The sequence below is a fragment of the Silurus meridionalis genome, chromosome 17, assembly GCF_014805685.1.
Source record: "Silurus meridionalis isolate SWU-2019-XX chromosome 17, ASM1480568v1, whole genome shotgun sequence".
Lineage (NCBI taxonomy): Eukaryota > Metazoa > Chordata > Actinopteri > Siluriformes > Siluridae > Silurus > Silurus meridionalis.
In genome coordinates, this window is record NC_060900.1 from 17,360,957 (window position 1) to 17,375,391 (window position 14,435).

The following is a 14,435-nucleotide window of genomic DNA, read 5'->3' on the forward strand; positions in this document are numbered from 1 at the left end:
TCAAATCATATGAATATACATATATATGAAAATACAGAAAAATCGAGCAATACTATTAAACATGAGACTGTTTAGCCCACAAACCTACAGAAATGCAGTGAGTGTATGAACATAGATCAGCACATAAAACTGACAAACAACTGGAACATAAAATTGCAGAAGTGTAAAATGCTTGTGAACATTTTGTCCTGCTAAAAACCTCAACACGTGATCCCTGACGATAATTTGGAAAAACAGAAGTGAGAGGTTTAAAGAGACTGCACTGTCAGGCAAAGTGGTGTGCATTGATCGGTTTTGTTAGCAATGGCACCTTTGTTATGAAGCTCTGATTCAACCCTCTCAGATCAAATCATATCTAAGGAGCCCAAACCATAATCTTGATCTACAAGGACTAATAAAAAAAAAAAATACAGAGCATAAACTCTCCAGCCATTTTATTAGAAACACACCCGTTCATGCGTGCGATTATGCATTCCCTTGGTCTGCAAAGCCTGCAGACAGAGTTGACGATATTCAAAATTGGAACGAGGTGAAAATTTTACCTCTGTGACTTTGACCTTGGTATAGTGATTGTTTGTGTCAGACAAACATGTTTGAGCATTTCAACAACTGTGGATCTTAAGGGATTTTCACACATGACAGTCTCTAGAATGTGTAGAGAATGGTGCAGAAAAACAAAAAACATTCAGCAGCAGATCTCTGGGCAGGGAAGAGATCCTAAAAGAAAAGCCAGACTCGTTCGAGTTTATCACAAGTCTATGGGAACCACTTTATAAATGTGCCAAAAGCAGAAAAGCATCTCAGACACTCTGAACCATTAGATGGATAGGCTATAATATCAGAAGACCACATGAGGTTCCCTTTCTGTCAGCCAGGGAAGAAATCTAAATCTAAAGTGGGCATGAGTTCACAGGACAGTTGGGTATTGTTGAAAAATACATGGCCTGGACTGATTTAAATTAGTTTCTAAACTCGAAGGATTTGGTTTCACAATCTTTCAGTCAATAGAACAAAAGCACTGAGCTCCAGTGCTGTACAAATAGGGATATCGGATGAAAATCTAAAGTGAATAATCCATATATGTTTGCAAGTGCTTATTATTTACTGCACAATTATATACTAAACTAAAATAACAGATTGTATCAAGGAAGTTTTACACTTACACACAATCATAAAACCATTATAATACGAATAAACAATGAAGTCATCAGACATGCTTAACAGACATTGGGAAATAAAGGGAACAATGCAAGAGCCCATTAAATGCACAACAATGCAGGGAACTCAGAGAGGTGTCCTAAAAATGTGGGGCAGTGCCCAGTAAACAACTTCTCAATATTGAACATTCTGAAGCAGGAATGCAACAAGTGACAGCAAGATGCATTTCTTTTGCCATCCTGCATTTTTCGTCTATATTTGTTCTATGCAATTTGGATATGTTCCACAAAAACAATCTCATTGGATCCAGACTTGCGCAGTCTGATTCACTTAAAACCTTGTAATTCATTTAACGTTTTTGCAGTTCAAAACACCGCTGCATATTATTTACCTGATGGCATTTTGTAACTGAAAGCAGGCTTGATAATACGATAGAATAATTCTGAATGAATTTCGAGTCAAGCATTCCCAGTCTTTCCCCTCAGGGCTGTTGAGTGGTGCTGAGCATTCTAAACAGAAGAGATGTTTTAGAACAAAATGTTGGACAAAGTAATGTCCCACTGTCACCACTTTTCCACTCCTGTGTACAAGGAAAGTCCCTGTGAGGACCAATCTGTTTCCCACAACGTGAGAAACACCCAAAAGTGACTGAACCTGAGATTCCTGTTCCCACCGAATGCACAGATGAAAACAGGGCCAGCATCATCGAAAAGGCCCTTTCATGGCTCTCTGTGAGAATGTGCCTCAATGCAAAAGAGTCCAGAGCCATTTTGGACATGGGGAAGGGGCCGTTTTGGCCGGCATGGCGTGAAATCGAATAAATAAAAACGAGCGAGGGGGGGGAAGGAAGAGGGGAAAATCCTCTCTTTGTGGCTGAGGCCCAGCGGACTGAGACAAAAGGCCCAGTGGCAGGAAAACTGGAGGGATGAAAGAGGGGAGCTGAGCTCGGCCCTTTCTCCCCATCACTCTGATTCACTGTCTACACTACCCCCACCTCCCACCCCCCTACCCCACCACCCGTTCCGTTGCCTTCAGCTATGCCTGCACATACAAAGTCTTCTTTGAGCTCAGCCTCTTGTCTCTCACTTCCGCTTTTTGGGGCTTCGTGCAGAGCTGCTTGCAAAAAAATGAAAACAAGTGCCTCTGTTAAAGGTGCGAGATACGCAAGCTTATCAATGTCTCATTTGTCACTTGTATAGTTTTGTCTTGTGATGACAGCTGACTGTCATTCGGACCGAGAAAATTCAAGTAATGCAGGTCGCTAATTTAATCATATCAGATCAGTGTGTTTTAACACACGTGTCACATCACAATCGTCATTATCATTTGCCCATATACTAGCATTTTCAAAGGTTCCTCCTTAAAAAGTTTTGCAATTTAGAAACTGCACAAGGAAACAAGACAATTATACGAATGAGTTTTCAAATAAGGCCTGGATTCTGGTTCGTATTGCCTTTCCAATTCCTGTTTGCACTGCTACCATTTAAACCTCCAATTTGTGTTGAAGCTGAGTTGTATACCTGAACAATCTACTGCACTATGCAGACTAATGAACCCAAACAACCGCGACGCCCTCAGAAACTTCCATCACGACCAGCTGTAAATACCGGCACGATTCACGCAAACAAGCAAGCTGATGTCAGTACCAGTAGAAAGGAGTTCTCTGCATGGACATGTGGCAGGGATAAGATCTGAGAGCAGATTGGAGGAGCCATCTGGAAGGCGTTTGGCCTTCTCTCCATGGAAGAGAGATTGGACTCGTTGAGGAGCAACATGAGAACCCAGGGGTCACACACTGCAGGGGGTGTAGGGGAGGGAAACAAATCCTGAGCTAACCATTCAGGGACACACACACCAACTGTGATAATGTCCAAATAATAATAACAATGCAAATTTATATCTGAGATTCACCTAAAATCCGAGAGTTAGGAGAGAGGACATGCATCTAAGGGAAACATCTAATTCAAAGTGATCTATGAATCATTAATAATAACATCGCTTAATTCCCTCCAATTTCTATCCCATCCTACTGAGTAGTAACTGCTTTCCATTACCAGATTGATTTGCAATTTGCAGCAATTAGCCTAAGTGGCCACGTGATCTCTTTGGATGGGTCCCTAAAGGTGAGCTGTTAGATAGGGATCTATTTAATCAATTAACCCCTCCCTAATACAGTTCCACTATGCATTCACGCATCAGAATGGAGGTCAACAAAGAAAGGGCATTAGCATATCAGCTTGCAATGCTGTAGCCACTTGGCAGCAACAATAGAGAAACCCTTCTATTTAGTTAGTTAGATGTTCCGCTGGCTTTAGGACCCTCGAGTCAAATTTGGGGATTAATTGATATTCAGAATGGCAGAGGTGGTTATGATTCTTTCAGGCTGAACACCAGCAAGGCTGGAGGACTCAACATCACTCAGTTCATGTTTCACCCATGATTACTGGGGCTTACACACACACAGGCAACGGGAAAATCCCATCCTATCTGTGGCCTGCTGAAGCCACTAAGATCTTAGTGCGAGTCTGAGCTTCCGTAGGCGGCTTGTGGCCTCAGAGCGCGGGGGAAAATTCCCTCAGGACACTTAAGGAATTCCTCTGAGCGCTCTCAGTGACTAGGCCAATAGGTCAGAGAACCCCGATTTACTGCTGTCTCCTTTGCACCAGTTTTGTCATCTGCAATTGTCCGGTGACGTAAAGAAATTCCGCTGTGTTCACAATTACCCAATAATCAGGGCCCACTCCTATGAGTAAATACATCCAGTCCAAAATGCTCCATGTTCACAATGACCTGAAAAACTAAAGAAATATACAAATATTTTAATTTCATGACTACAAATTGCAGAGCATGAACTTTTTGACCCTGTGTGCAGCCCGGAGCCATTCATAATAGACAAAACACGGCACCACGAATGCGGTGCGTCTGCAAAAGGTGAGAAGGGACAGACAGGTGTGCCCATGCAGCGCGTGTCTGTGTGTACAGTGGCAGCCTGCCAGGCAGATCCGATTCAGACACTGACATACCGGCGACTTATTTTGGATGAGATCCCGCATAGCGAATTGCAAACCTAACCTGAGAAGTTCGGATATTAAAAGATGAATGAGGCCGTTCTCCTTTTCCACTTATCTCCCATGCTGCCTCCCCTGTGATATCAGAAGGCATATAATGCTTAATTAACACCTTCCCAGCCCTCTGACAAAGCAACCAGATATTGCAGACGTCTTTATCAGTCCCCTGCTGAGTGTTACTTCACACTTGAAGAACAACACTGAGGCTCATAACAAGCCACGCATTCAATTCAATGGCCATCAAAATGTTTGTAGAGACTATATTGCAATCTTCACGAAAGCTTGAAGGAGAAAGTTCACAGTATCCATGTATACAAAAACCAATATACACACACCTGATAAAACCTTGTAGCTAAGTTTGCTAAATAAGGTTACATCCCAGTGTATGTGTAATTATAGTAGAACAAATCCTGCCTTAATGCCCACTGGCATGAAAATATGTGAGCCAAAGGAGGCTCTAATTTAACAATCCTGAAACAGCCTAGACATGAACGGAAATACAATATATTAAAATTATAAAATATACATTAGTGTCAGAGTTTGCTTGCTAATAAACCTTGGCAACCTGGAAGCTGCAGTTGAGGCACAGTAACTATGCAGATTTCTTACACTGCGCCAGCTTGCACCTTTGAGTGGAAGATAAAACAACAGAACAGATTGTTATAGTAAAATAATGCATCAATACAATCTGGAAACTGAGTGGTGGGATGAGGAAGAGAGCAGTTCTCCCTGACGTGAATTATTTTCCAGCATCTTCTGAAGTGTTTTATTTCTTTTATACCACATCAATTTGCCAGCAATTAGCAATTTTAACTAAAAAACATTCAAAACATTATATATAGCTATAAAACATTGTTTTGAATGTTAGTACCCATTATCCTATTTGGGACATCCCATGTTCCATATAGAATACCCATTATCCTATCATAATTACAGAATATACACAGTCTCCAACATCTATTTTCTTTGTCTTGTTACAATGATACCAAAAAGTGTGTACTCAAGATAAGACTAAAGACTTTACTGTGATGGAAAACTGTCCATTACAATGTGCTGATATCATAAACTCTATCTAATATGTGTTAAACAAACCTCTCTTATACAGAATACTTACTATATTGTATATTTGTATCATTGTTAAATAACTATTTTGTACTATTTTTCAGCTGTTTATTTGAATAAGTCCCTGTGAATGTGTTCTTGCTATGAAAACGATAAGATCTAATAGCAATAGCGAGTTTATTAAAATAAACCTGCTATTCACATTTTACCCGGGATTCCCGTTAGAGTTTCATGTTTGAGAAAGCATGCAGATTATAATTGGTGAGAAAAGAGGTGTTACTTGTGTTAGGCTAGAATTTGGGCGCGACTGAAGAAGTGAACTGATTCAGTCTCGGAGCACCATGTAAACATCAATGAAAATCTGATTTGGAAATAATGTATAGGACTTGAGTTTATTGGATTTGTGCTAATAGCAAACCAATCAATGTAGTTATAAGTGCTTAAATAACTAAAACTTGATTGAATAAAAAACCTTGATGATTAGTGCCTTCAAATCTGAGTTAAATGCTTTACAATATGTACATATGTGTGATGTGGCAACAAAGAAAAAACCTCTGCATGGAAATGTGCATTGCATCACTACAGAAAAAAAAATGCATTGCAATATAGTAAATATTATTTAAAGCCACAGTTTGGCGCATTTGCTGGGCCACAGTTGACCTGGAATTTGCAATAATTAATTCAGTAAGTAAAAGCACAATAACACACAGCTGGATTCAAAACAAAGCAATTCTAACAACAATAATGGCCACTGCAGCTTTGATTCAATGTATGAAAAGCTGATTAGATTAAGTTATTTATAAACCCAAAATCCTGCACTGGTACTTCCTGAGTGAGGAAATGTCAGAGCAGGAAGCTACAGGTTGATTTCCTCTTTCCTCCATTGCCATCCTGTTTGGGCATCCGTTCCATCCCTTAAAGAGCACAGCTGGGACTGAGGAGTCAACACCAGCTGGATTAAAAGGATGTCTGGGGTGACACTCAAGCACACACAGGCAACTGGTAAAACAGCTGGAGGTCTAGAGGAGCAATGACCTGTTGGATTAGGTACATATGAACTCAGCTTGTCCTTTCGTAACACAAAAGTGAACACAACACATTCAATCCAGTTCATTCTCTTGAAGGATTTGTACTCCTGGTAATGTGTTCACTTGCAGCAAACTAAAGAGAAATCACTATCTGCTCAGTTTCTACAGGTCAGCCAGTGCATACTACTGAAGGATTTGTACAACTTTATAGGCATGTGGGACCAGAATGCTTTATAGTATACATCCACAGACGCAGGTATGAAGTGGAGAAAAAGAAGAATATTGCCAGGTTTGCATGATATCTGTATAAGACTGAAAGTGTGCCTCAGGATACAGGGCATTAAAAACTAGTTATTCAGTTGCAAGCATACTCTAAAATAACCAAAAAAGGAATATCAAAGTCTGCAACCCTACAAGTTCCTAACCCTGGTTGTACCTACCTTCATGCACATTTTGGTTTCTGCTAATCAGCTAATTAAGTCTTTTGTGGGTTGAAGTAAACAGAGTGGGTATAACGTGTATCTTAACCTTGTCAAAACCGTTGTCTCAAAAAAGACCAAGAAAAAGACCAGAGGAAGTGGATTTGAAGCCTATTCTGGGAAGATAAAAAAAATAGGAACTAGTGGGATGGTATGACATGCTTTATTCATTGAATATGTCACCCACTTCCAGTGTTCCACTGCACAGCTACAGTACACATGCCTTATTGTTCAACTCCAATCTGAAATCCACCATGCAGCACTGAGGCAGATTCTGTCAACTTTCATAACATTATTTTAATTCTTACTTCAATTACTACGTATTTCTTTCTCTATACAATCATTCACAATGCTAGCTGATTTTTACAAAATCATATATAAATATATATATATATATTACCAAGAATGAAAACTAGACCATATTTTCTCATGAAAAAAATGTATACATATCTATATCAAATGATTTATAAAGCTCGATACGCTGGCTATTCATTTCTTGGGTGTCAGGCCACCCAGTTCCGTTATGTTATGCATGGATGTGTTTATGTAAAGCATGATCCAAATTCCAGCATTGTGGTTTCTCTTCGAGACTGAGACAGCCTTCCATTAGCCATAGCGCTTGGGTGTAAAATGAGACACACAAGCAAACAGCTGGATTTCAGCAGCAAACAATCAGGGAGCAAAGCAATAAGCAACAGCATTACCGCCAATTACGGGTATGATGGCTTTCATTCAATGTGTGAACAGGTGTCTCACTTAATCTGTCATCAAAAGTGGAAGATGAGAGGCTGTCAGAATAATCAGTTGAGGGGAAATTCGATTGGATGTCCCCTCTTTAATACAGTATGCCAAATGAATGGGTGCATAGTCCGGAAAGGCCGGGTCTAAAAGACAAGCAATCGAACCTAACCACATATTTCTTCATGCAAATGATCTAGCACACTTTTTGATCATGTACTAAAAACAAAATGTTTACAACTGTCATTTTTGCTGGATGCCACTTTGATGGAAATAAAATGTAAGTAGACACCACACAAAACATTTTTTCACTGTATATTGACGTCATATATAATCTTTCATACTTTGAAATCAAAACCTGTATTCCTATAACATTAACATACACACAACACCTAATCAGTATATGCCAAATTCATGCATACACAACATCCCTAAACATGGCCTAATGAGATTTATTTGCCTCTTGACTAGCAATTGGGTTAAACAATGCATTTCTAATTAGAGAAAAAGACCCCAAATTTATCCAGCATCATTTACAACCAATAAGCTGTGGCCACAAAAGTTTGATTTTGTGACTGATCACTGCAAGCCAGCCAACATCGCACCAGTATGTTCTTAAAGCCCCCTTAAAACTCGAACGTCTTTACTAGCATTATGTTCATCTTCACGTCATGATCTTGTACACCAAGTCGTGATAAGTGAAGTGACATATTCAAAAACCACCTCAGAATGTAAAGCACGGTGCTGCCTATAATACACTCTACTGGCTTACAGCTGACTGCACAAGTGTAAACCCAACTGGGGTGTATGATTCTTCAGACAAGCTGTGTTACAACGTGATGCAAATCAAAACAAGAAAATACATGTCAGCTTTCGAGCAAGAGATTACAACCACAGCCGCTGTTTTCATTCATTAAAACAAAATCCAGCAGACTTGCTTATCCCAGAGCTGCTGCTTTGTGCTGCACTTAAACACACACCGTCAATATAGCACTTAAATATATTCTACAGTACAGGACTGCACAATTGTGACAATATCCCATTCAACTGAACAGACACACATTATAGTCTAGACTAAAATTGGCCTATAAATGTGTGTTTTTGTTACATTGAAGGCAGTCCTGGTCAACTAAAATTGCATAGATTCTAGACTTTTTGATTATTATTCTTTGCTAGACAACCATCACAACAAGCATGTTCTCTAAAGTCATTAAAAAGATCTTAAAATAAATTGCACTCCAAAATCCAAGCATCACCTCTGTATGTGTGCGTGTGTGTGTGTGTGTAGGCTTTTTACCTACATTTCAGTTATTTTACAGCTGCATTATCCCTTGCAGCAACTAAATAACATCAGTTCTATTAGCTGGATAGGATCAATGCCATGAATCACCAAAACGCCCACAGAAATACTCATCTGTGGAGTGACATCTTCAGTCTAGTGATCATTCGCAATCTGTGACTTTCTGTGGCAAGTGGCATCAGTAAGCACAGTATTGCGATAGAAGATAACCAGCAATATGTTGTGTATACTACAGTGACCAAAATACATATAATAATGAACACCTTCTGAAAAGCCGGGGCATTCATTCTAATTGTTCTACCGTGGACAAGAAAAACCTGTCAGTGTTAATAAAACTAAATAAAGGTATGCAGATGATATTCTGGGACAGAAGGGTGACACTGAGGTACCAATGCGCGGTCTTATCTTCTGATGCAAAGCATGAGTTAAAAACAAGATGTTGACAAATTCGTGTCATATTTATTTCCAACTTCTCTTCCTTGGACTGGTTTTGAATCCTGACCCTGATTAAACAGCTACTGAAAGATCAAACACTGTTTTTGGATTGTTTACAAAACATGTACAACCAAAACTATCCAGAACAACCTTGAAAATGGTGTTTATAATGGTGTATTTAAAGCTGTCAAATGAATATAGATGAAACACTGGGTAAATGGGGAACTAGAGCATGTGAATTATTTAGCTGAAGTGTTGCATATCCGGTAACACAGATTGCACAGTGCGACAACACATCAGTGTTTGGTAAAAAAAAATAATAATTGTGTAATATTATTAGTTTTTAAAACTAAAACAACGCAGGAATGAAAGAAATGTACTGTGTGTATAACTGTAGCAGAAGAGCCAGGAGCTGTCAATCAAAGCGCGCGTGCTCAATCATATAATAATGACCGAGCTACAATACAACAGGTATTGAGAAGAAAGCGCTCCAGCTGCAGTGTTGCATGACTTTCCTCGTATTTTCTTTTTTTTTTTTTGGGACCAGCAGCCAGGGACAGGATCAACTCACCGACTGCAAGAAGGCGAGAGTGCGCACGTAGTCTCGCTCGGTGTTCAGCAGCTCGTTGAGCACGCAGAGCCGCAGGCGAAGCTGGCGCTCCGAGTCCTTACACGGCTGCTCGGCGTTCTCCCGAGCTCTCTCTCCCTCCATGGTTTTCCCTCCCAACCCGAGAAAATCCTCACCAAAGGAAATAAAAAAAAACTAACCAACGCTTCCAGCCACACTTGCCTTACACCTCTTGTCCTCAATAAATAAATAAATAAAGATTCCCCCAAGCGGCGTGGACGTGTCGCGGTGGAGTGTTTGCTGTTTCTTAGTCCATTCCACTGCGCATCGCGTTCATCGCCACCGGCACCGCAATCCCGACGAAAACCTCAGCACTCGCCTGATCGGTGGGGTAAACTGTAATAAAAGTTCCCTAAAACATATTTTTCCACCCCGAAAAAAAACGAAGCCGCTATTCTTAAAAAGAGTCTCCTGGAAGAAGAAACAGGAGTGAGTGAGGAACTGAAGCGCTGCTGAACACGCTGGCGGAAAAGTGACACGCTGTTGTAGTTACACTGAGGAGTAAAGCAGTCTCTGAGGAGACCAGACCGTCTGCTCTCTCTCTCCCCTCTCTCTCGTTCTCTCTCTCTCACACACACACACACACACACACACACACACTGAAATCAGGCTATGCTTACTTCACAGTCTTTACAAGACTGTAAATTTGGGTGCTGGCCCTCACCTACATGCTCCTCTAGAGAAAATGTGACATCTTCTTAGTTTCTGTTTGGGGAAATATTATATATCAGCTGATGAAATCTTGTGCTAGCTTTGAGGAACCATCTCTAGCCCAAGGTTTACAGCTGAAAAGTCCTTGGATTCAATGTGACATAGCTGACAGTGTGTTGAAGTAGAATACATAGGATAAGACATAGGATGTGCCTTCGCCTGAAGTTCAGAGGCCAACATGCTACGAGGCCAACGGGTTATAGTTTTCTTGTTATTGTCATGTTGAGAGCTTTAAAAGAAGGATGAAAATGAAAGTGCCAAAAGAGTGAAGTGGGCAAATGGGTTCCCAGTAAGAGCAGCTCAACGTTCGAGAAAGCCGTTCATCTCGAACTATGCACCGCATGGTAATGCAGAAACGTTCATTATTTCATTCAGTCAGTCGTTCTTTAGGGTTGAGGTGAAGACAATGTTTACCCTAGAAACCATGGGTAGTGAGATGGGAATTCACCGTGGACGAAGGGGAAATTTAGCACAGGCATTCCAAATACTGCGATGTGGGAGGAAACCAGAGAACCCAGAGGAAACCCACAAAGATACAGGGAGAACATGCAAAAACTCTAGAGACAGTAGCCCAAGCTCAAGGACCCTAGAGATAAACAACAAGCAACAACAGTAGCCAGTGTGCTACAGTGTCACTTAATGCAACAACTTACTAACTAACAGAACAGACGAACAGTAGTTCCTCCGCACCCTCACAGTATTTTAATATTCGTACAGATTTAGTAGGTGTTTGCAGAGGCAGGTTTCAGTTATAGTTATGGAGGCACTGTGCATCAGTAGAACATGAGGACATCCTGAATGATAGCAAACACCTGAAGAAAAGCTAGCAGTAGGAGCCTGTGTGCATCCTGTTTACCCACACTACAAAGCACAGAATCAAGAATCAGTTAGTACAAAGGGCATATCATATAACCACAAACCCAAGAAACATGAAAATGGCAGAGGAAGTGGGTCCATTTCGAGCCAGTCCTGATGTTCTGGCTTATCTTACTTAGCTGTTGAAAAGTGTGCTCTGAAAACACCTGTCTGGAATTAAGGAGTGAACTTTATAACACAAACACATATACTATAATACTTTTTATTTGTTTGTTGAAAAAGTAAATAAAGGGCAGAGGTTTGGTATAGAACCAGAAAGCCTGGTGGAGGAAACCTTCAGTGCTGAGAAACGCAAAGTAAAACATGTGCGCAAAGAGGGCTCCATCTAGTGACCAAATTCATAACTGACCTACTGCATGACGTCACTAAGAGACGGAGGAGGGTTGCTGTGATTTTTTAAATTCTCTTTAAAACTAAAAATAAATATTTGAGCAGCCAAAAAGGTAGGTGCTGTATTGTTTTTTATATATGAAAACAAATACTAAATTAATTTAACGAAAAATATTTGACTTGATGTGTTTGCGTGTGTGTGTGTGTGTGTGTGTGTGTGTGTGTGTGTGTGTGTGTATTTGGGTACCCAATGAAATTTATTGCACTGGTTGTCAGTTACCATGATAGTGAAATTGTCAGTGTACCATGCATACCTGTTTGAATACTCTGACCTTTGTGGGTTTTCGATTGTAATCTTCTCATTTCACTCTTAATGTGGTTTAGGCGTGACATTTTAAAACCTTCAATGACTGCTTTTTAGCCATTTTAATGAGAACTTCCTCATTCACTCTGGATAACTGCCTATGGTCATGACCCATCTACTCTTCATATTTGGACGAAGGCCTTTCATTATCCATTAATTTATTTTTCTTTTTGTCAACACTGAATACAAAATTTATATTTCACTTCAATGACAAGTTCCACTCTAAACTTTGGAAACTGATACAATGGTTTTTACACTTTAGTTTTTCCAGTGGTTCAATGATTCATAGAAGTTTTGCAGTTTCTCTTAGTAATGGAGATGTTTCAGAAAATATGTGAGTAAATATACCACCAACCCAGATTTTCCGATGCATGGGGAGCAACATTCTAAATGGTTGTTGAACAAACTAAGAACCTTGAAGTCTGGGAACTAGTAGGACAAGTAAGCAAAAATATATTCAATAAATAAATAAATCCCGATTGTTGTACAATTTCTTTAGTAACAACTCAACAAACACATGTATGGTGTCCAAAGTCCAAAAACACATACTGGTTAATAAAGTGGAGTTTTCAGTAAGGAGATGTTTGTAGGACATTTATGAGAAGGGTCCCAGGTATCAATTCAATTAATTTTAGTTGAGTTGTATATATAAAATACTATTAACAGTGGACATAGTCTTCAGGACAATGTCTTTTGGTTTGAATCACAATTTTTTTTTATTAAACGCAGAAAAAAAATCAGTTTTTCACAATGTAAACATTGAGCTATAAATGGTTCATATGTATGACATGCTAGTCATTAATACATTTTAATTGGGTTGAAAAATATCGGTTGTGGGAGAAGTGTAAAATAGTTTGGTATGTGCAGATATAGTGAAAAACCTCATGGACTATTTTTCTGTCAGGCTGTTTTTTTCCGTAACCTTTTCTGTGGTCAGAATCAATTCATACAATATGTTAAGATTAAATATTTTTCTACAATCTTCACAGCCAAAGGTACGAAGATAGTTAATTCTTATACACTACAACTTATATATTTAAATACAGAAGCAGAAGATGCAAGTAAAAGTACATTTATTAGCAATTAAAGTGAACATTTTTATTTATTTTACTTTTGTCTACACAGGTAACATTTAACTTCATCCATTAGAGCCCGTATGTCATTCTTTGCTCTCCTTTTGATTCTGCTGCATTCCTGCAGTCAGTGTGAGGCTTCCAAAGGTGTCGATTTAGAAGATCTGGCCTCCAACAACACATGGGCGATCGCCTACAGTTCAAGCTGTAGCACCACCTGCGGGCTGGGTATACGCACCCAGAGGCTCTGCCCTTTGGCGACCGATAACAGAGCAAACTCCCCAGAATGCAGAGTTCGTCAAGTCCTGTGTCTGGACAATTGGCAGTGTGGGTTACAGACTCAAACAGCCAGTACAGGACAGTATCTGGAGTTGGACTGTCTCGAGGAAGTCATGGAAGCAATGGGCCGCTTTGCCTTTGTGGTGTCCTGGCACTTTGCACGAGGGATCATTACCACCGATAACCGATTCTTCATCCGGCGTGAGGTCCCAGACCTGGACAGGGTCATCCTGAATCCGGTGAGAGAGGATGATGCCGGGACGTATCGATGTGATGTCCTGGACACTTCTTACCACAAGGTGAAGAGAATGTACAAAGGACTGAAGGTTTTATCTGTGAATGTTTTGAGCTTGAACTTCGCTAAGGGTTTGAGAGAGTGGGAGAAAATCAGCAAGATGAATGTGACCATTGTCACTGGGAAACTGTATCCAAGCAGCACTGTGGGAAATGTGGTGCTTTACAGTCTGTCCATATCAATCACTGTAGCTTTGATTGTCTTCCTTGGTCTGTTTGCTTTTTCTTACTGGAAAAGGTCAACAAGGAAGAACCCAATTTTCCTATGAGTGTTAAAGAAACACCAGATAAGTCACTGTTTTCTCCAATGCACACGAAGTGGAGTATCATTTTCTTCCACAATTTCTTTTACATTCCCCATGTAATTAAAGTGTGTGGAATTTAGTTCTGTTAAATTGCTCGACACGGTGTCGTTTATATGCATTTGCTCCTAATTCCAATAAAGACGGCTCGATACAGGAATCCGAGACGCTGTACAGCGCCGTCTGAGAAATCAATAAATAATGTTGGCTGCAGAGTAGCACTGTAACAGCAGCATGCAACATTAACTGCTTCAGTATGCAAACACACTGAACAAATAAGAGAAAAACAAAAACTGCATACACACCACAG

The 14,435-nt window shown here is 40.0% G+C and overlaps 2 protein-coding genes across 3 annotated transcripts in view; one reads left to right on the top strand and one right to left on the bottom strand.

Annotated features, from left to right (window-relative positions):
- prex1 (phosphatidylinositol-3,4,5-trisphosphate-dependent Rac exchange factor 1) overlaps positions 1-10,495 on the bottom strand; it is a 77,262-nt gene extending 66,767 nt beyond the window's left edge. The window contains exon 1 of the mRNA XM_046871125.1: positions 9,840-10,495. Within this exon, the coding sequence (XP_046727081.1) occupies positions 9,840-9,980 (141 nt within the window). The 5' untranslated portion in view covers positions 9,981-10,495. The remainder of the gene's footprint in view (positions 1-9,839) is intronic.
- A 410-nt stretch (positions 10,496-10,905) lies between these two features.
- Positions 10,906-14,379, top strand: tmem81 (transmembrane protein 81). Of its 2 annotated transcripts, none has more exons than XM_046871201.1 (2): positions 10,906-10,951; positions 13,303-14,379. In XM_046871201.1, exon 2 carries the CDS (start codon positions 13,334-13,336, stop codon positions 14,090-14,092), a length of 759 nt encoding a protein of 252 aa, XP_046727157.1. In that variant the 5' UTR covers positions 10,906-10,951; positions 13,303-13,333; the 3' UTR covers positions 14,093-14,379. The 2 variants fall into 2 exon arrangements, with proteins under 2 accessions (XP_046727157.1, XP_046727156.1); XM_046871200.1 differs by lacking the exon at positions 10,906-10,951 and adding an exon at positions 11,855-11,926.
- Positions 14,380-14,435: the final 56 nt, after the last annotated feature.

Coding starts and splice junctions, on each gene's coding strand:
- tmem81 (XM_046871201.1), top strand. CDS start 13,334: ATGTCATTCTTTGCTCTCCTTTTGATTCTGCTGCATTCCTGCAGTCAG.